Source organism: Triturus cristatus, chromosome 5_1, assembly GCF_964204655.1.
Source record: "Triturus cristatus chromosome 5_1, aTriCri1.1, whole genome shotgun sequence".
Classification (NCBI taxonomy): Eukaryota; Metazoa; Chordata; class Amphibia; order Caudata; family Salamandridae; genus Triturus; species Triturus cristatus.
In genome coordinates, this window is record NC_140587.1 from 576,900,864 (window position 1) to 576,925,189 (window position 24,326).

Below are 24,326 nucleotides of genomic sequence, written 5' to 3' on the forward strand. Positions count from 1 at the left end.
ACACAGTCTAGCCGCAGATTCCTTAACTTTGAATTCTCCACAGGCGCCAGACTCATTCTAGAAACTTTTCAGCAGTACCTCTGTGCGCCGGGTGACGGTGTTGTACGGCTCCACGGTGACGTCGTCTCCGGAGAGGACGTCTGTGGAGCCATATAAGTACCCTCCGGCACGCGGACATCAGTTTCTTCTGTGAAACCTTCCGGGTCAGAACATGGAGCCACTACAGAAACTAATTGTGGCAACAGTGTGCCAAAACATATCAAAAATCTTTGAAACATTAATGAAGAAGAAACATCAAGAGTTATGTTAATACCAGACATGGATTTTAAAGAATCTCCAATAAATCATTGACCATCAACGACCATCAAGGGCTACATGACAGCCTGCGCCCTGGTGAATAACCCCAATATGAGGGAAGGGACCAATCACTCTACAGATCCTTCATCAATGGTAATGAACGGTACGACAACCAACAACAATACCAGGCTGTTTGTTGAACCACACCATTACGTGATATATTGACAGTACCAATGTCAAGGTATAATGACACAAAGAAGATTTTGACGTGACGTCGTTGGCATCGGTTATGACGTCACGGTGCCTACATAGGCGCCACTCAAGCGCGCGGACGTCAGTACTTTTCGTTTTCCACGCCAGAAGCACAGAGCCATGAAGTAACTGACGTAAACGAATGCAAAACTAGGGCCCTGAAAGGGGAGAAACCCTAGACCTACAACATTAGTCCGCAAAGCCGGGAGGCATGGGTGGGGCTGTAAGATATCTGCAGCTAGATAGAGTCTCTACCAGATAATGCGTTACCGAAGGTAAGTAACTTGCTCATCTGATATAGACTTCTAGCTGCAGATTCCTTACCTTTGAATCAGATACCCAAGCCATACCATCCTGGCGGTGGGTTGCAGACTCATGGGCTAGACTAAAAAGTCTTGCAGGACTGAGAGGGCAAAGTGCCCGTCCCTGCACACTTGACCATCAAGGCAATAATGTTTTGCGAACGTGTGCAATGACCCCCATGTCGCTGCCTGACAGATGTCTTGGACTGGGACACCCTGAGCCAAGGACGTAGTCGCAGCTTTTCATCTGGTGGAGTGGGCCCTTAATCCCTCAGGAGGCTGCTTCTTTGCCAAACCATAACAGATTTTAATGCAGAGAACAACCCAGCGAGAACTGGTTCTTTTTCTGCACTGTCTTTCCCTTCTTTGCCCCCACATACCCCACAAAGAGTTGGTCATCCACCCGGAACTCTCTTGTGCAGTCAAGGTAAAATGGCAATGCTCTTTTTGGTCAAGTCAGTAGAGACGCTCTTCCTCCTTAGAGGGATGTGGGGGAGCAAAGAAGGTGGGCAAAGTAATGGACTGACCCAGATGGAATGAGGTCACAACCTTTGGTAAGAAAGATGCCATGGTGCAAAGCACCACCTTGTACGGAAGGGACATAAGATAAGGAGGTGAGCTGGATAACGCCTGCAATTCACCCACCCTCCAGGCAGATGTAATCGCCACTAAGAAGGCTGTTTTGATGGTCAACAGCCGGAGGGGAAAATTGTGCAAAGGCTCGAAAGGAGAGCACATCAGATAAGTGAGGACCAAATTAAGGTCCCATTGTGGCATAACAAAGTTTGTAGGTGGAAATAAATGAACCAACCCTTTCAAAAATCGATTTACAATAGGAGATTTAAAGAGGGAAGGCTGGTCTGGCAGCCCCAAAAAGCAGAAAGAGCAGAAAAGTAACCCTTGAGAGTTCCCAAAGCACAGCCCTGCTGGGCAAGGGTAAGAATGAACAAAAAGACAGTAGAAAGAGGAGCAGAAAGAGGGTAAATAGACCTTTTTGAGCAGTATAATACTAATTTCTACAAACGGCAGGCATATACCGACTTAGTGGAGGGCCGCCTGGCTGCCAGAAAAACATTACAGACTTCGGGAGGAAGGTCAAAAGCCATCAACTGCTGTCGCTCAATCTCCACGCATGGAGGCGCAGAGTTGACCGATTTGGGTAGAGAACCCTCCCCTGCTGCTGTGACAGAAGATCCTCCTGAAGGGGTAGCCTGATCGGAGGATCGACACTTCTTCTCAGAAGCTCTGGATACCAGACTCTCCTTGTCCAGTCCCGCGCTACAAGGATGACATGGGCCCGGCTGCTCCTGATCTTCAAAACGCATCCGTCACGATTGTGAAATATGGTTGGGGAAGGGAGAAAGGTCTGCCTCTGACCCAATCACGGTTCGTTAACCATCACTGCAGATCCTTCGCAGTTCCTTCTGAGATCTGAACCACGTCGGTGAGATTTACCTAATGCTGTGCCCATTATAACTTCAAGTCCCACTGCAGAGCCAGCATACACTATCTCGCGTGTCTTACCAACAGGATGCAGGAGGCCATGAGGACCAACAGCCTCAGAGTCAATCTCACCGAAATCCACGATAGAGGCAGAAATATCAGAATCATAACCTGAATATCTTGGACTCGCTGCTCGGGAGGATAAGCCCAAAACTGCACTGGGTTCAGAACAGCTCCAATGAAAGGGAGCGTCTGAGAAGGAGTCAGGTGTGACTTTGGCACGTTTATAGAGAACCCCAGTGAATGCAGGAGGTCCGCCATAGTCTGAAGGTGGGAGATGACTGCCTGGGACGAGGACGGCTTCAACAGCCAGTCATCGAGGTAGGGGGAAGACTGAAACCCCTAAACTGCGCAGACGAGCTGCAACCACCGCCATCACCTTGGAAGGGGAGCACGGTAAACTGAAAGTGCTCGTGGCCTACCTTGAACCACGGGTATCGCCTGTGGCCCGACAGGATTGGAATGTGAAAATACGCATCCTGCAGGTCCAACACCACCATCCAGTCTCCTTGGTCTCTGGCAGACCAAACCTGTGCCAATGTGAGCATCTTGGATTTCTTTTTTGGAGGAAGAGATTGATGGGCCAAAGCCCCTTGTTCTTCTTCGGAATCAGAATGTTGCGGGAATAACAGCCACTGCCTACTTCAGAAGCTGGAACCCTTTCTATAGCTCCTTTGGCCAAAGGAGCTGTAACTTCCTCTTGGAGCAGCTTTAAATGATCCTCTGCCAGCCGTTCCTGACTCGGCAGAATAGTAGGAGGAAAAGAAAGAAAAGGAAGAGAATTGCCCACCTGGATGATCTGCAAGACCTACTTGTCTGATGGTATAGATCTCCAGCGGGGAAGATGGTGACAAATTCTCCCATCCACTGGAGTAAAGTGGTCCTGCAGAATCAGCCTAGGAGTGCTTCGAGGCTGCGGCTGCCGGGGGCAGTGTGGTAGACTACTTCTGGCCTCCATTCCGAGGACAGAATGTACCGCGTCCACGCACGGCTTGGGCAGTCGGCGCAGGACGGTGGCTAGGATAGGACTGACGCGGCCGGAAACCCCTTCCGCTGTCACGAAAGGGACGAAAGGAAGACTGGCCACGAGGAGTGGAGGAGAGGTCCAAGGATCTGGCCGTAGCTCGAGACTCCTTGAACCTGACCAGGGCCGAGTCTGGCTTTTCCCAAAAAGGCGAGTTCCATCAAAATGCATGTCCATCAAATTGGCCTGGACATCCCCCAAGAAGCCAGTTGTGCGAAGTCAGGCGTGGTGCCTCAAGGCCATGGTCGTTGAAATTGGTCTGCCCAGCAAGTCGGCCATATCCAAACCACACCATATGGCGAATTTTGCTGCATCTCTCCCGTCCTTGACAGCTTGGGAGAGCACAGCCCGGGCCTCCTCCGGGACTTGCGGCAGCACCTGCGCAACCGTCTCCCAAAGAGAGTGGGAGACACGGCCCAATAAGCATGCAGTATTCACGGACCGCAATGCCAGACTGGAGGAAGAAAACATCTTCTTCCCAAATGAGCCCAGTCTCTTGGATTCCCTATCTGGAAGGGCGGAAGGGAATGCACCCTGGAGAGTAGAGGCCTGCACCACCAAACTTTCTGGGGTGGGGTGTTGGCTGAGGAATTTTGGGTCGCCCGGAGCTGGACGATGGTGGCGTACAATCGTCCCGTTCACAGGAGCCCCTGTGCTAGGGTTGGACCATGTTCCTAGAAGGACGTCCGTAAGTGCCTCATTAAAGGGCAAAAGGGGTTCAGAGGTGGAAGCCCCAGGTTGGAGTACTTCGGTCAAGAAATTAGTCCTGACCTGCACTGAGGGCAACTCCAGTCCAAGGACCTCAGCTGCCCTCTTAACCACTATGGCATAGGATGCTCCCTCCGCCATAGCCACTGTAGGTGGAGAGAGCATGCCAGTGTCTGGGGAAGTATCCATACCACTGGCTTCCCCAAGTTCCCCATACCAGTCCATAGTCTCCTCAGACACATCCTGGTCTAATGGGCCTCCAGACTCCTCCCATTCCTCTCCTGAGCCTAGCACGTCCACAAAGTGCTCAGGCGACAACATAGAACCCCTGGGTTCTGTCGATGTCGGAATCGTCATCGCTCAATGCCATTCTGGCTCCATGACGCCAGGGATGAGGATGCGCCACCGACGGGCGCCGGAGACGTCGCGGGCACCGACTTCGGGTTCGACACTCGGGAAGGTCGCCTTGGAACGACCAGCATCAAACTGGATCCAGGATCGGATCCCTGAGGCCCATCGGCGCCGTGGCCAAAGCCGATGGCGTTGAACCCGATGGGGCCCCATCACAGCTCGCGGGCTCACAAACGGGGCCGTTCCACTTAAATACACGGCGCATGGCCTCTTAAAAATTTATAATTTTGAGCGGTAGTCGCTCCGGCTCCCTGAAAGGGAGGGAGGTGCAAAGTTGGCTCCGGCTCCGCAGAACCATGCCTAGAGCGTCGGTGTTCCTTACGTCTTTTGACGACAGAACGCCAGTTGAGGTGAAGTCCGCTTGGACTTCTTCTTGTGCCTCTTCCCCGAGTGTCCAGATGACCTTGAATGGGAAGAAGAGAACTTAGGGCTCTGTGAGCGATCCCGTGACCACCTCTTCCTCGAACGGGATCGTGACCTCCTCGGAGTCTTGCTCGACGGTGTCGACTGCCGGGCTGCGCGCAACTTCATCGCCCGCTCCCTCAAGATCTTCAGAGCCATCGCCTGGCAGCCTGAACACGACTTCAAACCGTGGTCACGTTCAAGACACCACAGACATACACAGTGGGGATCGGTAACCGACATCATGCGGGAACCCGCATGGTTTAAAACCTGTCTTCCGACAGACATCCCTTGCACACGAAGTTGTCACTTCAAAAATATCAACAAAAGTCGAGAACAAGCCTGCCAAAAAGTGGCAGAGTGGTAGCTCTTCCCGGATCGGCGTTTATCTGACGTGGAAAGAAAAGAACTGACATCTGCGCGCCTGGGTGGCGCCTATGTAGGCACCGCGACGTCATAACCGACGCCAATGACATCACGGGGAGCCGAATGGAGACACCCGACGTCGCGCCCAAGGGGTATTGCTCAGCAAAAGTTTCCGGATCCAGCCTGACGCCTGGGAAATTCAAAGGTAAGGAATCTACAGCTAGAAGTCTATTAGATATAGATTGAGATAGTGATCACTAGCATATAAACCCAGTACTGAAAAGGTATAACTTTTACCTCAAAAGTCATTCGCAGAGCGGGGAGGATGGGCAGTACGTTAAGGAATCTGCAGCTAGACTGCGGCTATATCAGATATAGCGTTACCGAAGTTAAGTAACTTTTACATCTGATAGAGACATCTAGCTGCAGATGCCTCAACTTTGAATTAAATACCATAGCTATACCCCACTGGAGGAGAGTCATATGAAATCTGTCCAGGAGAACTAACCGGTCAAATTAACGACTGGCCAAGTGTACATAGGAATAGCAGAACAAGGGCTTGGTTCTTAATAGCATCCTGGATCACTATCACAGGACATATAAATTAAAACAACCTTACTGGTCCGAAAGAATTGGCCCTTGAAAGGCAAGGCGGGCGGTCCTGGAAAATCATCTGTCAGAGCACAGACGTGAACCCCTGTCCCTCAAAGGGAAAACGAAAGCTCAATGACCAAAAAGGGGTCAACAGCATAACAAAAGTTCTATACCCCGCATTGTTGACAACATTAACTAGAAAAGATCTGTCCTGATAAAATCCCAAAACGGGAACTTAAAAACTTATTTCCCCAAGCGAAAGATGACAACAATAACTTTTAGGTATAAATATCCTACGCACCAATTGCATAACACCTTGCCAGAAGATGGGTATGTATATATGTATATATGTATATATGTATATGTATATATATATATATGTATATATATATATATATATATATATATGTATATATATATATATGTATATATATATATATGTATATATATATATATATGTATATATATATATATATATATATATATATATATATATATATATATATATATATATATATATATATTCACTTAAAAAACCATAGGTTTCACACATGTTATAGTTAGCTGTGCATTTCACTCGTAAAAAACCAATGAAATTCCACGTTATAGTTAGATCAGGTAACTATAACTCGCGCGCCCACAATAAATTGCTGATGACGTCACATAGTACATCACTCATGACATGGTCAGTGACATCACTCATGACATCAATGATGACATCTGAAATTACACATTGTGGATTGCGGTCGCGCAAGTTATAGTTACCTGATCTAACTATAACGTGGAATTTCATTGGTTTTTTACGAGTGAAATGTACAGCCAACTATAACGTGTGAAACCTATGGTTTTTTAAGTGAATTTGCAAGGTTTTGTAAATGATAATTCCTAACTATAACGTGTGTGAAACCTATGTTTTTTTCAGTGAATTTGTACGGTTTTTTAAATGCTAAGTTATGTATTTATTTTTAAATTTTTTTTCTGGTTTTTCACTATGCGCACACCCTGCGCGCACGGTGCGCTTTGCGCACCGTGCGCGCGCTGTGGGCGCTCGGTGCACCGAGCGCCCACAGCGCGCGCACTTACTGGCTGGTGGATGCGTCTTCAATGCAGGGCAAACTCGTGGGACATATTTCATGCGGCTGGCTCGGCCGTAGAAGCACGCATCGCCCGTGAAAATGAAGGGAACGTCAGACCGGAACTTTTCGAGTCACGGACGGCGCAGCTGGTGCAATGAAAGAGGAGCAAGCTTTCAGTTCTGGGGCCCACTGGAGGGCTGACAATGGTCCTAGAATTATTTTAATCGGCACACAACCACTGGAGGTAACACTGTGCACCAAACAGAACTTCGAGTCCCAGCGTGCAATGCGAATTGAATAAATTAAGAATGGCACACCGGAGGCTAATAGAAATTAATTAAGCACGCAGGTACTTGGAGAACGTGCAAGAAGAGTTGTGCCTTTTGAAATCTGCCTCTGAAGAAAGAGCATGAATGCTCTGAAACGCGTCAGGCTAATGGACACACTCACGGAGCTGCAATCTTGTTCCTAGCAATTAAAAGGTTGAACTTACTGGCTGGTGGATGCGTCTTCAATGCAGGGCAAACTCGTGGGACATATTTCATGCGGCTGGCTCGGCCGTAGAAGCACGCATCGCCCGTGAAAATGAAGGGAACGTCAGACCGGAACTTTTCGAGTCACGGACGGCGCAGCTGGTGCAATGAAAGAGGAGCAAGCTTTCAGTTCTGGGGCCCACTGGAGGGCTGACAATGGTCCTAGAATTATTTTAATCGGCACACAACCACTGGAGGTAACACTGTGCACCAAACAGAACTTCGAGTCCCAGCGTGCAATGCGAATTGAATAAATTAAGAATGGCACACCGGAGGCTAATAGAAATTAATTAAGCACGCAGGTACTTGGAGAACGTGCAAGAAGAGTTGTGCCTTTTGAAATCTGCCTCTGAAGAAAGAGCATGAATGCTCTGAAACGCGTCAGGCTAATGGACACACTCACGGAGCTGCAATCTTGTTCCTAGCAATTAAAAGGTTGAACTTACTGGCTGGTGGATGCGTCTTCAATGCAGGGCAAACTCGTGGGACAGATATATATATATATATATATATACATAAAAATATGTAAGAACATAAATGTGTCACCAGACACTTCAATAGACCCAACATTTCATAGAACTTAACTGGGCAAAAACAATGCCAGTAGACAAAACGTATAAAGCTTGCCTCCAATGGCCTTCAGTATCATAGGGCCATAGATTGAATACTATCTCGAGCTTCGAATAAGCACAAGCACCAAGGCAAACGAGAAAAGAGAATCTACAGCATCTTTGACTAAACATTTTTATTTATTTTTTCACTGGAGAAACTGGAGAAACACCAAGACAACCGAAAACCACACCACCTACAAGGACGCCATGACGGACTACCACAACCAGATCACAGCCACCAAGAGGAACTTCATTCACAACAAAATCCTGGCCAACTCCAAGGAACTTTTCAATGTCATTCAAGAATTCACCAACCCACGCAGCGAAGCTACAGACATCACTCCATCCCAAGACCTCTGCGACAAGCTTGGAACCTATTTCCACATCAAGATCAAAAACCTCTACGACAATTTCATCGACCATCCTCCAGGCGCCACAGACGGCCCCCTCCCCCCCCCCTCCCACAGAAACACCAGCCAGCCCCCCCCATCTCCAACTGGAGACCGATCACAGCCGAAAACACCGCCTCGACTATGAAAAGCATCTACTCGGGGGGGGAGGACCCCACCAACCCCTGCCCCCATCACATCTACCACATCGCATCTAAATTACAATGCACCATCAACACGACCTTCAAAACAGGTACCTTCCTAGATGACTGGAAGCGCGCAGAAGTCAGACCCCTGCTCAAGAAGCCCGCAGCTGACCCTACCGACCTCAAGAACTATCGGCCCATCTCGCTCCTCCCTTTCGCAGCCAAAGTTGCAGAGAAAACAGTCAACAGGAAACTGACACGATTCATTGAAGAGAACGCCGTCCTCGACCCGTCCCAATCCGGATTCCGAAGCAACCACAGCACAGAGACCGCCCTACTCGCCGCCACAGACGACAGCTGCATCCTCCTGGACCAAGGCCACTCCGCAGCTCTCATCCTACTCGACCTATCAGCGGCCTTCGACACTGTCTCCCACCACACACTAGTCGCCAGAATACATGACGCAGGCATACGGAACAGCTCTGGACTGGATCCGGTCATTCCTCACCGGAAGAAGCCAAAGGATCAGACTCCCACCCTTCCTCTCCGACCCCACGAAAATCACCTGCAGAGTCCTACAGCGTTCATCCTTGAGCCCCACCCTCTTCAACATCTACATGGCCGTCCTCGCAGCCATCGTTCGACAACACGGCCTCAACATCGTATCCTACGCCGACGACACCCAGCTCATCCTCTCCCTCACCAAAGACCCCACCACTGCCAAACTCAACTTCCAGAAAGGAGTGCAAGACGTCGCAGTCTGGATGACCAACAGCTGCCTGAAGCTCAACGCCGCCAAGACAGAAGTCCTCATCCTCGGTATCACCCCTTCTGCACGGGACAGCACCTGGTGGCCGACCGCCCTCGAAAGCCCACCTACCCCCTCAGACCACGCCAAGAACCTCGGCATTGTACTCGACTCATCACTCACCATGAACCAACAGGTCAACGCCGTCACCTCCAGCTGTTTCAACACCCTCCACAAGACCTTCAAGTGGATCCCCCCTGAGTCAAGGAAGACAGTCACCCACACGCTCATCACCAGCAGACTGGACTATGGAAACGCACTCTACGCCTGCATCAACAAGTCCCTACTCCGCAAACTCCAGACAATACAGAACACTGCCGCCAGACTCGTCCTCGGCCTCTCCCGACACGAACACATCAGCCAACACCTACGAAGTCTCCACTGGCTCTCCGTGGAGAAGAGAGTCACTTTCAAAATCCTCACTCATGCCTACAAATGCCAACACAACAACGGACCCAAATACCTCAAGACAGAATCAACTTCCACGTACCCAAAAGAAACCTCCGATCTTCCAACCTCACACTGGCCGAAACCTCGTGCATTGCCAGAGCAGGCGGAAGATCCTTCTCTCACATTGCAGCCAAGACCTGGAACGAGCTACCGGCAGACATCAGACGCACCCCGTCCCTGAACACCTTCAGGAAGACCCTCAAGACCTGGCTCTAAGGCTTAACAGATCTGCGGACCCCCCCAGCGCCTTGAGACCCTCATGGGTGAGTAGCACGCTTACAATTCCCCGATTGATTGATTGACTGAATTGCAGAGGTGTAAAAGGAATGCAGATGGGGTACTAGGTTTTCCGCATACGTCTTGAAAAATTCAGTGGGGAGTCCGTCTCGTCCCGGAGTCTTTCCGAGCGCTAGTGACTGCAGCACTTCCCAGAGTTTGTCTACTGTCAAGGGGGAATCCAGTGTGAGGAATTGATCAATTGTCAGTGTGGGCAACTCGACTGCGATAAAAAATGCCTCAATGTGGTCGTCATTCCCAGTCGGCTGGGATGCATACAATCTAGTGTAATGTTTTGTAATCACTGCGTGAATGTCCTGCTGTGTACATTTCCTATGTCCCAGCTCATCTACTAGCAGCTATATGGGGCATTGCGAGTGTTCTTGTCGTATTAAATAGGCCAATAATTTGCCCGCCTTGTCTGCTGCGGAGTGGGAGCGTGCTGAATGTGCCAAATAGTTGTGACTGCGCAATCTTTCTAGTAACTCTTCTCTCTCAGCATGGGTATCATCAAGCTGCTTTGGTTTTTCAGGACAGTCGATAGCTAACGTTTCTAGTCGGAGTAGCCGCCGCTGAATGGTGGTCAGGGATTCATCTAGCGGTCTACGAATCCTCCACTTGTGGCCTAAACAATGCCCTCTGGTCACCACTTTAAAGGCCTCCCACTCCGTCAGTACCGATTTCGCAGAGCCCATATTGAGCTCAAAGTACCTAATCACCGCCGACTCCAGAGAGCTCCGGAACGCCAGGTCTTTCAGCACTGCCGTCTGTAAGCGCCAGGCAGGAGTCAGGGGTGCCCTTGCCTTCCAAGTGAGATGCATTATTTGTGGATTATGGTCTAAATGTGTACGACCTAAATACTCTGTAGTCTGAATCAGGGAGATTAGGGCTGCTGAGTTCAATATGCGGTCTAACCGTACGTGTAAGTTGTGGACTGGTGAATAAAAAGAGTATATCCTCGTGTGAGGGTGACGTTCACACCAGGTGTCTGTCAGTTACCAATGCCTCATCCAAGTACATAGGGATTGTGCATTTGAGGAGGCTGTGATATGATGCAGAGGAGGGAAAGAGCGATCAAGAGAGGCTTCCAAAACAGCGTTAAAGTCGCCCCCAGTAGCCATGGGACATCCTTCCATCGGGGCAAAAGTGAGGATAGAGTGCAGAGAAAGGCATTCTGATTTGTGTTGGAGGAGTAAATGGAGCCTAGTAAAATAGATTAGCTGTTTAATCTACCCTTGAGGAGCACATACTGCCCAGCTGGGTCCACCACCGCTTCCTCCACCTCCCACGGAACCCCAGCCTTCACCTATATGAGTGTTCCTCTAGCCATGGATGTGTAGTTAGTGCTATAGACCTGGCCCCACCAGCGACGGCGTAGGTGAACAGCCTCTGGGCTCATCAGGTATGTTTCCTGTAATAAAGCGATACTAATCCCTCTGCATTGAAAGTAGGCATATATTGATACCGTCTAGTAGGAGTATGTATATCCCTAACATTCCAGGTGATGATAAATAAGGTTAGTAATGGAGGCGGTACAATTCCATTAGACTCAACTCCTGCAGTAGAATCTCACTAAAGGAACAAATGTAACAGCAACAGGTCTCTGCGCGGTGACATCTCCACGGGGAAAAACAAAACTGAAACCAATTGGTTATGTAACATCATAAGAGCGGACTTCCAACAGGGAGATCAACCCAAACAATTACACCAAATCATGGCAATTAATTTGTTGTCGTAGGTTGACTCCGGAGGGGTGAACACAGAAAAAGGAGGGGGAGATAGCTTATGTGTTCCATCCACCATATAACTGTCTGTGTTAGGTGGCAAGACGCTGGGGTCATACGTGAGTAGTATGGTGTATAAAATAGAGCTTAGGATGGTGGGAGCGGATACCAGAGTTAAGAGAACAGAGTCTTCTTTATTTGTGCACTCTGGGTACACGGGGGCTATGTATATACCTCTCTCTCATATAATGTCATCCGATGTTTGTGGGGTGCCACCCGGCAGCCGAGACGAACTAGCATCCGTCGACTTTTCTGGTGTGGCGCCAGCCCCTCCCTGAGACCTCGATGGGGACACTGTGGAGCTTGACGGCGACGATGGTCTCGTTGGCTGGAGGGCCACCGCTACTTGTAGTGCCTCCTGGCGCTCCGATCAAACTTGCTCTGGGTCTGGGGCGGCCACGAGCTACCACGTGTCTTTGCCTCTCTTTCTACGCCGACTACGATGGGATCTCTTTTGCACCTGGAAGTCTTTCAGGGGCTAGATGCCGTCATCAGCTAGCAGCTCTCTTCCAGCCAGTCCCAGGCCTCGGAAGGGGAATCAAAATATCTGGTTTTGCCGTTCCGGATGACTCTCAGGCGGGCAGGAAAAAGCAGCGAGTATCGAAGATCTAGGTCTCGGAGTTGTTTTTTGACTGTGCCGAAGGTAGTACACCTCATTTGCACTTGTGCAGTGTAGTCTGGGAAAAAGGAGACAGAGATATTTGTACCTTAGGGCCGGGGTATTTACCTATTTCCCGCAATATCACACCTCTGTACCGGAAGTGCAATAGACTGAACAGAAAAGGGCGAGGGCAGACTCCTGGGGGAGGCCTACAGGCAGGAACTCTATGGCCCTATCTGACTACAAACTGTGATGAGAGCGAGCCCGAGGGAAGTAATTCCCTCATCCAGGATTCCGTGTAGCCCTTTGGGTCTTGGCCTTCTGTGCCCACTGGAAAAACCAATGACCCGTACATTGTTGCGGCATGACCTCCCTTCTACATCATCCACCTTCTCCTCCGATCCATCAGGTCTTGCAGGGTTGCCCTAAGATTACGGGATCTGGGCAGGAGGTCCGCTAGCGCCACTTTATTAGTGTGGACCCGATCGGCCAGTTTGTGTTGGTCGTTCGTAAGAGCATGAAGTCAGAGGAGATGCTGTCCATCCTACCCTCCAGGGAGGAGCATGTCTGTTCCAGCGTGGTCCCTATTTTCTTCACCGCTGCCAGTACTGAGTCCAATTTGGCTGAGAGGTCAGGTTGATTCAACCCTGTGGATGTTCCAGCACTCTTAAGCATTCCCTCGGCCAGTCCAGGGGATGGAGCATCTTGGTGGGCATTCGAGCGGAGCCCACCCATGGCTAACTGCTGAGCACTAGGCATAGGTGGTGGAATGTGAGTAACTCCTATCATTGGCCCCCGTTAAGTAAGAAACGCTCCGGCATTCCGCCTTGCTCACCACTCCTTCTAGATGCTTATGAGACGTGCTAGCACCTCCGGGTTGGTTGCTGTGCAGGCTCCTGTGGGGTCCCGAAGTGCTCGTACCATCAGGGTGCCTACTGCGCACCTCTTAGCTCAGCCGGCAACACTATTATTTAAGGTTGGTTCCCTATTGTTGGAACAGGGGGTAGGGAACCAAGGCCAGCTCCACCCAGGGGTGATAAACCGCACTAATTGATCCCTTAGCAAATCCAGGTTCCCTTCCAGCCTCCTACATTGTGCGGTCCTCAGAAGGAAACTACCCAAAGAGTCCCCACAGTCTTTTGGAACGCATGGGCCCCTAGGTCCGCTGCCAGTAGGCACTGCCATGGCACCTGTCAGCAAGAGGAGGATAGCGCCCCCTCAAAAAGCCCGCGGATCAGGGCCAGGCAACACCACCATCCTGTCCGTATGAAGACAGACATGCCCATCAGGATTAGTCTAGCCGGCTCCCGATACCACGTCTCAGGGCTGTCATGGGAGTGATCAAGCGGGGGGAGTCTAGGCCTTACCGGCCCCCGGGTCTCTCACTGTCATAATCGGCCGTGCACTCAGTGGTCAGGGCCTCTTTATTAAAGAAAGATGCAATGTGGGACAGCTCAGGCCCGAAACGGCCTCCGCACTAACCCTGAATGTCTGGTGGCGGTCCCTCAGCCACTTGCTGCCGTGTAGCCTCATACAAGGGGGGGCCTTCGCCAGATAGACCCCGGACCCCCCCACCTGCCACCGCAGCCCAGCAACGCTGCTGCAGGCTCACCTGGTGCGTCCCAGACCGGGGAGAAGTAGGCTTCTCAGTATGGCATGCTCTGTCACCGGCGGGGACCTCCAATTGCCACCCCGCCTTGTATTGCCTCATGTCCCAATCGGCTGTGCACTCAGTGGTTAGGGCCTCTTTATTAAACAAAGATGAAATGTGGGTCAGCTCCAGCCCGATCCGGCCGCCGCACTACCCCCGAATGTATGGTGGCGGCCCCCCGGTCCCCCAGCAGTCCCCAGCAGCAGCTTGCCACAATGTTAAACCCAGATCTGTGACTGGGGGTGAATGTTTTGCCAATGTGCAAATTCCGTCCATTATCTTGTGTGTTTTGCTGTTCACCCTATGTGGGAAGGGTATGCCCAGACGTGGGTCCCGTGCTCACGCCGCCACTGGAGTCAAGCTATCCTGGCTGAAGAGGGGTGAAACCCCGAAACCGGTCCTAGGATGCTTGATTCCGGTCCAGAGAAGACATGGCTTGGCAGTTCGGGCTGGACTGTTCCCATGAGGCACAGGGTCAAGACTGATTTGCATATGGCCATGTCTCAACTGGTGTGGCGTGGTGAGCAAAATAACGATGGATTAAACCCAGATCTGTGACTGGGGGTGAATGTTTTGCCAATGTGCAACATTCCGTCCATCATCTTGTGTGTTTTACAGTGTAGCCTCATACAAGGGAGGGGCCTAGGCCCTATCGACCCCCGACACCTGCCACCACAGCCCAGCAACGTCGCTGCAGGGTGACCTAGTGTGTCCCAGACCGGGGAGACATAGGGTTCCCAGTATGGGGTCCTCTGTCACAGGTGGGGACCTCCAATCGCCGCCCTGCCTTTTATTGCCTCACTGCACCATCAAGGGCCTCTTTGGTAGAGTGGATCCACCCCAGGGTCCGGCGGCTCCAGAGGGCGCTCCGCGCCCACCAAAGGCACAGCAGGCACTGAGGCCCCGGCTCAGGCATCAACCACCTCCACCCCAGCCACAGCTGCGGAGCCTCACCGCTTGCACACCCGCAGGGGAAAGAGGTCCACCTCCGTCCCAGCGAGGGCCTCTCTCTGCCTCAGCAAGATCAGTCCTGGCCGTTGTTCATAGCTCCCTGTCACAGCGGCAGCCGGATCGTCGGTGCAGTCTCAGTTCACGTCGCCATTGGCCTACAAGGTTCCGCACCTCCCCTAGTCTGCCGCGGGCTGCTGGGGCCCACGCGGGTCCGGGGCGCGTGGTAGACCACTGGCACAGAACTCCACCACTGCTGCACTCGCAGTGAAGAGGAACCTCTCCAAAGATTCAGTGAAGACTCCTCTCTGTCCTTCAGCTCAGCAGGGTAAGTCCCCAGCTGTCTCTCACCAAGATGTGCCGGATAACCTGGGGATGGGACTCTGAGTGCCACTAAAGCACATCCGCCATCTTAGATGCTCGGCCACGCCCCCTCAAGGCGAGAGGACTTTATGCGTGTTGATTACAGTCAGAAAGCACAAAACCTGCCCTAGTGAATAGGGTCGTGTCTCAAATGTATGGTAGCCATGATCTGTGAATCTATCTAGATGCGCTCGTCAGAGGCAAAGGGCATATCCCAAGGGTGTCTTAGGTGCCATATTGATAAACTGACTGAGAATGTGGTTTGGCTAATAGTTTTATGAGCGTTCTATTCCAACAATGATTCGCCATGTCTAAAATGTGGTTACCCGTCAATCTACCTTAAATGTCTTCATCCTGATGTGATCTAAACACTGTTTCTAGATGCCCTTAGGAGCACAACCATGAAAATCTCTGATGGCATATTATATAAACACACTGCCCAATCAGCTTTTTCACTAACTGGCAAGTCTACCCAGACCAGGTACAGAGAGGATGATGGAGTCAACCCACAATCTGGTTTAATCATGATTCATCCAAAGGGGAGTGGTGGCAGTATCTTGCCCCTGGAATAAAAAAACACAAGCTGTGTCCACTCAACAATAAAGCAGTGACAATCTTGGTTCAGATTTTTTTTTTTTATGTCTATAGAATTTGATGGCCAAGACCAAGATGGTATGCACATGCTACTTGACTGTCACCCTTACCTATACAGATGATCCAAGCATCAGAAAAGAAGCCATAGCTTGAAAACAGCTAGCAAGCCGAGAGACAGCAGAATTACAAATGCAAACAAAATTAATTTATCAGATCTCGCTCAGAAACGCAAAGGTTGTCTTAAATATACTTTTTACGGATAAAAAAGATCTACTGGAAGAAAAACAATGAAGGCCTCCAAAAACACACAGGGAAAGACGCATATCAAAACTTATAAAATAGGTAAAAAGGCATAGAGTTCCGAACTCAGTATAAAACTTACTCCACTCAGACCCCCAACACCATCAACAAAAAAAAGGCTAAGGTTTAGAATGCATTGGAAAATGGCAGTTTTCTGGCTAACCAGGGGGTTTTCTGTAGCATCACGAGGAGGAGGAGGAGGAGAAGAAGGAGGTCGTCAGAGAAACAGGCTTACCAAAAGAGGGAGATGGACAGTAAAAGCAGCAATGTTACAACAGATGACTCAATTTTAAACCTGTTCAAGTAAATCAAACACAGGGTTATCATAAACACTTTTATATATTTTTTAAGTTCATAAAAGCATCTTACCTTCAGGTAAACCTTTTCTAATTCTATTTAGCTTTCTCTGCTGCTCTCTTAGTAATGCTTGCTGTTGAATATCTAATGTTTGATCATCCTTTGGAGGGTCTGGGTACATTTGCCTCACATCCTCTCGTGTTTCGGTATCTGGAGTATAAATTACGAGATTAAATGTTTTAAAAATATGTTTTTACTTTGTGTAGAAAGCAAAATCAAAATGTTAGTTCTACTTCAGGTACCCATGTATGTGAAAATATGGACTAAAAAACAAACACCAAAAAAGTACACTGCAAAAATAAATCCCAAATGAAAATATATTTTTTTAAACTTTCTTTATTGATTTTCAAAAGAACAGTGCATTATTAATGCTTACAGATTAGAAGTGGGCACATTACCTGTATAATTAATTACAATGTTATTTTCTTGTTGATATATGACAGTATGGAACGTTATGTTACAATAAGTCGTTCATTTACAATCTTTTAGACATCGAGTATTACAGTAGGGCATTACATACGACAACGTACATTCATTCAATACTAGGCATCCAGTTCACGCTATTAGCCAGGACTATGGTGTAACCTCGCTCTTTAGCTGTTTCACAAATTTAGGAGTGTCATGGTGAGACAGTGCCATATTAAGGACGCCTTGCATATGGAGATGGTGCTTAAGTTGTACTTGGTACATCATTTCCAATGGTCTGTCGTCTCACTGTGGTGGGGTAGTGTCAGGGCGTGCTTGTCCCAGGGTCGACACTCGGGACATCGCGCGGGTGCGCCATAAGGTAGCTTGCAAGGGGTCCCCAAATGTCCTTGGGCTGGGAGGTGCGCGGCAGTACCTCTGCATAAGTGGAAAGTTGCTCTTGGCAGAATACCAAATCATTGAACCAATCTTTAAACTTGGGTGCCCTGCCCCATCTACAGGCAACTCGTCTTTTAGCCATCAGTAGTGTAATAATAATATATTTGCGGTGTATTGCAGGAATTGGTTTGGTGTAGCCTAGCAGGGCTAGTAACTGGGTGCGCAGCGCTCAATATTAGGTGCTGTCATTAACGCTATAGCATCGAAGACTTGACTCCAGTAGTCATGTACATCTGGGCATTCCCAGGCTAGGCGCAGAAAGTCGGCCCCTGGGTCCTTGCATCTATCACATCTGTCAGAATCCCTTAGTTTATATTTATGCATCTTGACTGGGGTGTAGTATATTCGGTGGAGGAATTTTTAATGCGTTATGCGGAGTCTGCTGGTAGCAGAGATTTGCTCAGTTTGCGAGCAGCAGCATTCCCATTGATCGTCCGACAATTCATAGCCCAACTCCAAGATCCAATGTGTGCATGGTATAGTCGGTGGTTCTACCCTTTGCGTGTGCACTGTGTGATATATTGTGGAAATTAGATGCCTCGCATTTGTAGCTTTTAACATCAATTGTAGGGGAGTGAGAACCACGGGTTCACTGGGAAACTCCATGGGTAACAGAACAGATGCCCTGCCTCCGTCGTATATATAAGAAGACATCTAATGGAGACGGGTGAAGTCCTTGAAATATTTGTTTGGATGTACGAAATTGTCCATTGTGATAGAGGTCCCCCCATGTGGCAATTTGAGTCCTTTCCCTGAATTTGTGGAATGCTGTTTCCTCGAGGAGAGGCATGTTTGGGTGATAAGTGAGTGGGAGCAGTGAGGAAAAGAGCAAGGGACTTTGCAGCAGATTGCCGATGCAATGCCATGCTTTTATTGTACATGTGACAGTGGTTGGATTTTTTTTCTCTGGGGCAAGGTGCGTCGTAGAGCATGCTGTCTATAGGTATGGGGTCAGCTAACCAGTGCTCTGCCGCCACTTGTGGCATACACCGCGGTTGGTGCACCCAGTAGTAGGCGTAATGGGCTCGTGCACTCATATAATACAGTTCAAAATCGGGGATATCAAAACCCCCCCCCCTGTGAATGTGGCCTGGTGAGTATTCTCCACTGCAGTCTTGGTTGCTTGCCACCCCATACCAAACGTATCATTTCAGACCTAAGTGTTTTAAAAAAGTAACCTCCTGGATGAAATGGAATATTTAAGAAAAGGTAGAGTAACTGGGGGAAGTATCACCATCTAAATTGAGGATGCTCTTCCCGCCATTGAGAGGAGTAAGGAGATCCATTGGGTGACGTAACCATTGATGCGATCCAGGGCAATGCCATAATTAAGGCGCAACATCTCCTCCCTGTCCCTAGTAATGTGTATGCCTAAATAATGCAGATCTTCATCGCACCATTCTAACGGGTAGTCCAGAGGGAATCGAGTTGTAGCCGTCGTCAAGGGGAAAATGTGAGACTTCCCCCAGTTAATCTGAATTCCTGATAGTTTCCTAAAGACAATAAGGTCTCTGAGAATCGGATTCAAATTTGATTGTGGGTCTCGGATATATAAAGTAATATCATCTGCATATAGAGATACAAGGATCTGGCGCATGTTACAACGGACTGCCTTATCTTGATGGTGTTGTTTCAATTTGGCCGCTAAAGGTTCGATCGCTAGTGCGAAAAGTAAGGGGGATAAAGGACACCCTTGTATGGTGCCCCTGGTGATCAAAAAGGCCTGTGATCTGCATCCATTTATGAGAACTTTAGCAGATGGTACTTGATACAAGAGTTGGATCCAGGACAGAAAAAGTGGCGGAACCCCATACGTCACATCACTCCGAATATGTTGTCCCATTCAACTGCGTCGATTGCCTTAGTGGCATCTAGGAAAATCGCCGCTAAGGGCAACTCCGGTGCAACATTATTGAGTATTGTAAATACGGTTCTTAGATTATGCGAGGTGGCTCTCCCGGGCACGAAACCCGATTGATCGGGATGGATCAGTTTTTCTATTAGGAGACTAAGACGGTTTGCTATTAACTTGACCAGTATTTTGGTGTCGCAATTAAGAAGGGACAATGGTCTGTATGAGTCACACTGAAGGGGTGATTTCCCCGGCTTGAGGAGGGAGGTAATAAGCGCCTCCCTCATGGATGGTGGAAGTTTGCCACATTCCAACAAATCCTCATACACCTCTCGCAGTATAGGGGCCATTTGGTCTATGTACATTTTATAGAATTCTATGGGTATGCCATCCATACCAGCAGCTTTACCTGACTGCATGTGTATGATGGCCTCTCTTACCTCATTAACTCAAAGGGGGCACATAAGAACTCCCTGTGTGTGTCTCCCAGCCACCCCAATGCCACATCCCCCAGATAGCCCTCAAGATCTAATTCGCCTTTCCTGCTTGTGGTCTAAAGCTGGGCATAGTGATTTGTAAAGGCATTTAGTATGTTTGCTGTGTCGCGATAAAGCATGTCACCTGGCTCAGCCAATTCCAATACATAGTTGGAGAAGTGAGGTCTCCGAATAGTGCCTGCCAATGTTTTACCCGGCCGCTCTCCCTCCCCATAGCGGAGAGCCACCCAATATCTACCCCTAAATCGCGCCTCCCGATTAGCAGTATCCGTGTAGTCTGTGAGTTTCTCCCGGAATTTTTGTTGGGTGCTACCATCGGGACCTGAGGATAGCTGCGCCTCTAGTGTCTTGAGTTCTACTTCTAGTTTCCGCAAAGTGTTAGTTATATCCCTAAGTACTCCAGAGCCTTTTGCTATGCAGATTCCCCGAATGCCGGAGGTTAAAATGTGTTTCTTGTAGCATAGCAATGTGAATTTGGTGCCTGTCTAGATACGCCAATATTTGGCGTCTTTTTCGCGAGTCCCCTAGCCCTCATATTCCATGTAATAATTTGAAGCTTCTCGTTCGAGGCGTTATCAGCCATGAGACCATCTGCTTTTCAATAATGGGCCCTGTGCCCTTAGGATGTTTGCATGAACAAGAGCGTAACAATAGTGCAATTCCATACATTGTGCCCAATCTGTATTAAGTGCCAAAAAGAGTGACCCCTTCCCCTCCTCCCACACCCACTGGAGCATCCCAAACATGCAAGCATCGCATTCCACACCCCCCTCCCAAACACCCAAAAAACATAAGACATGCTGTTTCTGATCGCAGCACAATTCAGTAAGGGAAATATCAGTAAGGGGAATATCCGTGAGGGGGATACCCCTAGGTGTGTGCACGTGATCCCTCGCCCTTAGTACTCCGAGGTGTTAACACTGTCTTTCTCGGAAGGGGCTGAGGGTGCTCGGCAAATATAGTCCTCTCGTATGTTAGATGAATTTAAGAACCACAGAGGAGAAAAGCAAACAAAAGAAAAATTCAATGTACCACTTATCTGATCTGCAGTAGCCAGTTTACAATGAACATTGGAGTTCATTTGTTGGAGTTCTCACATAAGCGCCAGTCATATAGTCCTGTATCTTCTATTTGTTGCTTGTTCAGCGTGGCTCTGCTCTTGTGGGCGGGGATGGTGATCGCGAGCCCGCGCTGTGTCTGTCGCTGGATGCGTTGTTCCTTTAGAGGCGTTTCAGGAAGTCTTCGACTTGTTGAGGTTTGGTGAAAAAAGACTGTTTCCCCTGATGCGTGATGCTTAGGCGTCCTGGATACAGGAGTGCATAGTCTAGCTGAGCCTGTCGCAGCTTCTGTTTGGCAGGCATAAATTTACGTCTCTCCTCCTGCACCGTTGCTGTAAAGTCGGGATATATGGAGAACGTGACTCCTTCAAAATACAGTTGGTATTTTTCCCGTGCTATTTTCAGTGCAATATCTCGGTCTCTATATTTCAGGAGGCAAGCGATGATGGGGCGCGGGGTGGTACCCGGTGGCGGGCGTAGGCCCAGTGAGCGATGTGCTCTTTCAATTATGAACTGCTGTGAGAACGATTCTGCACCAATAGTCGCTATTAGCAGACTCTCAATATATTCTTCCATTTTCCCGGTGTTGGTGCTCTCCGGGATTCCCAGAACGCATATGTTATTACACCTACTGCGAGCTTCAAGGTCTTCGTTCTTAGCTGCTATTATTTTTAAAAGCTTTTCCATTTGTGCCACAGTTGACTGCGTCTGCGAGGTTGCGTCTTCTGAGATACGACGCTCGGCTTCTGTGAGGCGTTCCTCATGTCTGTCCATCTTATGGACTATGGCGTCCATGCGCACAGTCATGACGTCCATTTTGTTAGCTATGGCAGCTATGCCTTGTCTGACATCTTGAAGGATGGTTTTCATATCCTCTTCAGACGAGTTGGGAGTTTCTTGCGTGGATCTGTGCATTGCCTCCTCCCCTGCCGTGCCGTGTCCCTCTTGATGGAGTCTGGTGCTTTTTTTGTTATCGAAGGTCAGCCGTGGTTGTATGGCATCTGGTTTCCCCATGAGTGTTCTTAATCATAGCGTTGCAGTTGTGACGCTTTTGTAGTGCCTGTATGTGGCGCAATGTAATGGAAGAGGTGGGTTCCTCACCTCACGTCATCGTTGCAGGACAGTGTTAGGGGAGTGCTCTGCGTGTGCCCCTTGCTTGACTCTCCCTAATAGACTTCTCTACTCTTATTAGCGGTGCAAAAGTTTATTGGGGTGCGGCAAAAAATGTCCCTTCAAGTTCGTTCTTGCTGCTGTATGGGTATATAGTCCGTGTGGTATTAGGTGCAGGGTGTAACACCAGTATATGCGCAGAGTTTCCAGCCTACTCTGTGAGGTGGTGAAGGGCTACTCCAAACTGGTGAAGACTGCCAAGTGGGGATCCGTGATGTGCATGAGCTTGCGTTCACTTCACAATGCCAGTCCACGATGATACCAGGGGTTGAGTTAGGTATGGCAGTCACTCCTCATTACAACACGGTGAGATCCCACTCCCTTGGTTCTAGCATATGGCGTGTGAGCGGTATCGCTTCTACCAATTGCAGTTATGTTCAACCAGCAATGTTTCCTGTTGTTGTTGCCGTCGATATTGTATGCATCGCAAAAAGTTTTATAGCGCAAAAAGTCGCTTGTTATCTGCTGCTTGAGGTTCCCATATTGCGCTATTGCTGACAGATAGCAAGTGATTTTGATTCCTGTACGATGAGAAGGCAACCTCACTTAATTGTGTTAGGCAGTGATTTATGCCGTGCTTTCCCCCCTGCGGAAAAGGCTGCACTGCCTGTTACGACCGTGGTCTCTTCGGTGTTTCAGGCCAAGCTTCCGCCACGCGGTAGCAAGTGCGCGCCGCTTCAAGTTGCCGGTCTCTGGCGCGGTCTGCAAGTCGGCATACCAGTGGCGGTGTTACGTTAAGGTAGCGCTGGAAATGCGGGCAATGTTCTTGAGAGCTAGAATTGGATGGGGTGGTGTTGTGATAGCCTCACTTCTCGTCCAGGGTTAGGTCTCCCGGTGCCGCTTCCACATTGAGGCCCATGCACCACGTGGGCGCCACGGCCTCTCGTAGTACTGCACGCCGCATCGCGGCTCCAGGCAGGATAGACGGTGCTGCGATAGAAGTTTGTCGTGGTCACAGCGGTGGCGCAGCTTACTCCACAAAGTCCAATTTTGCAGCGAAGGTGCCAAATGTTTGTGTCTCCTTATGACATGAGTTGTGGGAGCATTAAGATATATTAGGCAGGATCAATTAGCGGATTGATGAGCCGAGCTGCAGGAGCCTCCCATCAGTGCAGCCATCTTGCTCGTGCGCCACCTAGCGCCCCCTACCAAATGAAAATATGCACGTGTACCTACTTGACACATCATGGCTGGTTACAAAAGCAATTTAACCCTATCCCGTTAAGACGGGAAGAGAGTTTGAAAGAGGTGTTTATAACACACCATGCTGGAATGTATGCCCATATTCCCCCTTCCCGCCCATCATCACCACCAGAAGCCCGGATTTTGAGGAGGACTGAGAAAGCAAGCCTGACAAGCATGATCTTTGGATTTGCTGGACACAGAGAAGGAGCACCTTGGGAGCGTCCATCTGACTGCTACTGTACTGGTAGAAGGTAGAAGGAGGCTGATTATAGAATCCAAACTGGTGACAGGGTAGAAAATTGCCTGAGGATTAACACAGACATTGAATGCCTCCTTAATTGGAAGTCTTATTAGCACTACAGTAAGTCCAGAGAGAGACAGCTGTGTTTGTTTCCACCTTTACAGCTTGCAATGCATCATTCCCAGGATTTCCATAAAGCTGTTGGCCATCAATAAGCATATCTGATACCTTAGATTGCACCTCAGGGCAAGATCTGGATCAAGGCTAAGGTCCTGTTCTAACTCTCATCCACTGTTCTAGACAAGGAGGGAAGATATTCTAAAGGGGCTTTGTTATATCCTAGTTTCTATGTGTTCATGCTTTGCCAGTGAGTTCCTCCTAGAATGATGTAAGATGGTGGGGCTAGTCTTGGACTGAACATCTTTACTTGTAACTACTTAATAAATACTCCTGAAATACTACAACCTGCGTGGAGTTAACCACTACAGGCTTCTCAATGGTATCTCTTGGTGCTTGGCCCCTAACAATGACCAGTTCACCTTCCTGACCACACGTTCCCTCCACTTAACGCACCTTCCCTGGAACGTGGGTTGACATTTCAACCGTGTCCTTGTTGGACAGATCATGCCAAACCTATCCCGCAAGCCTCAACATCACATCATGCTAAGAATCTTGTGCAATGGTTAGAACACTGGAGGTTAGAAGATATCTTT

The 24,326-nt window shown here is 49.1% G+C and overlaps 1 protein-coding gene across 5 annotated transcripts in view; it reads right to left on the reverse strand.

Moving 5' to 3' along the window:
* Positions 1-24,326, reverse strand: part of CSPP1 (centrosome and spindle pole associated protein 1) — a 1,290,317-nt gene that overhangs the window by 117,973 nt on the left and 1,148,018 nt on the right. For all 5 annotated transcript variants that reach the window (XM_085605499.1, XM_085605497.1, XM_085605498.1 and 2 more), the window contains one exon: positions 16,759-16,896. In XM_085605499.1, coding sequence (XP_085461625.1) covers positions 16,759-16,896 — 138 coding nt within the window. The remainder of the gene's footprint in view (positions 1-16,758; positions 16,897-24,326) is intronic.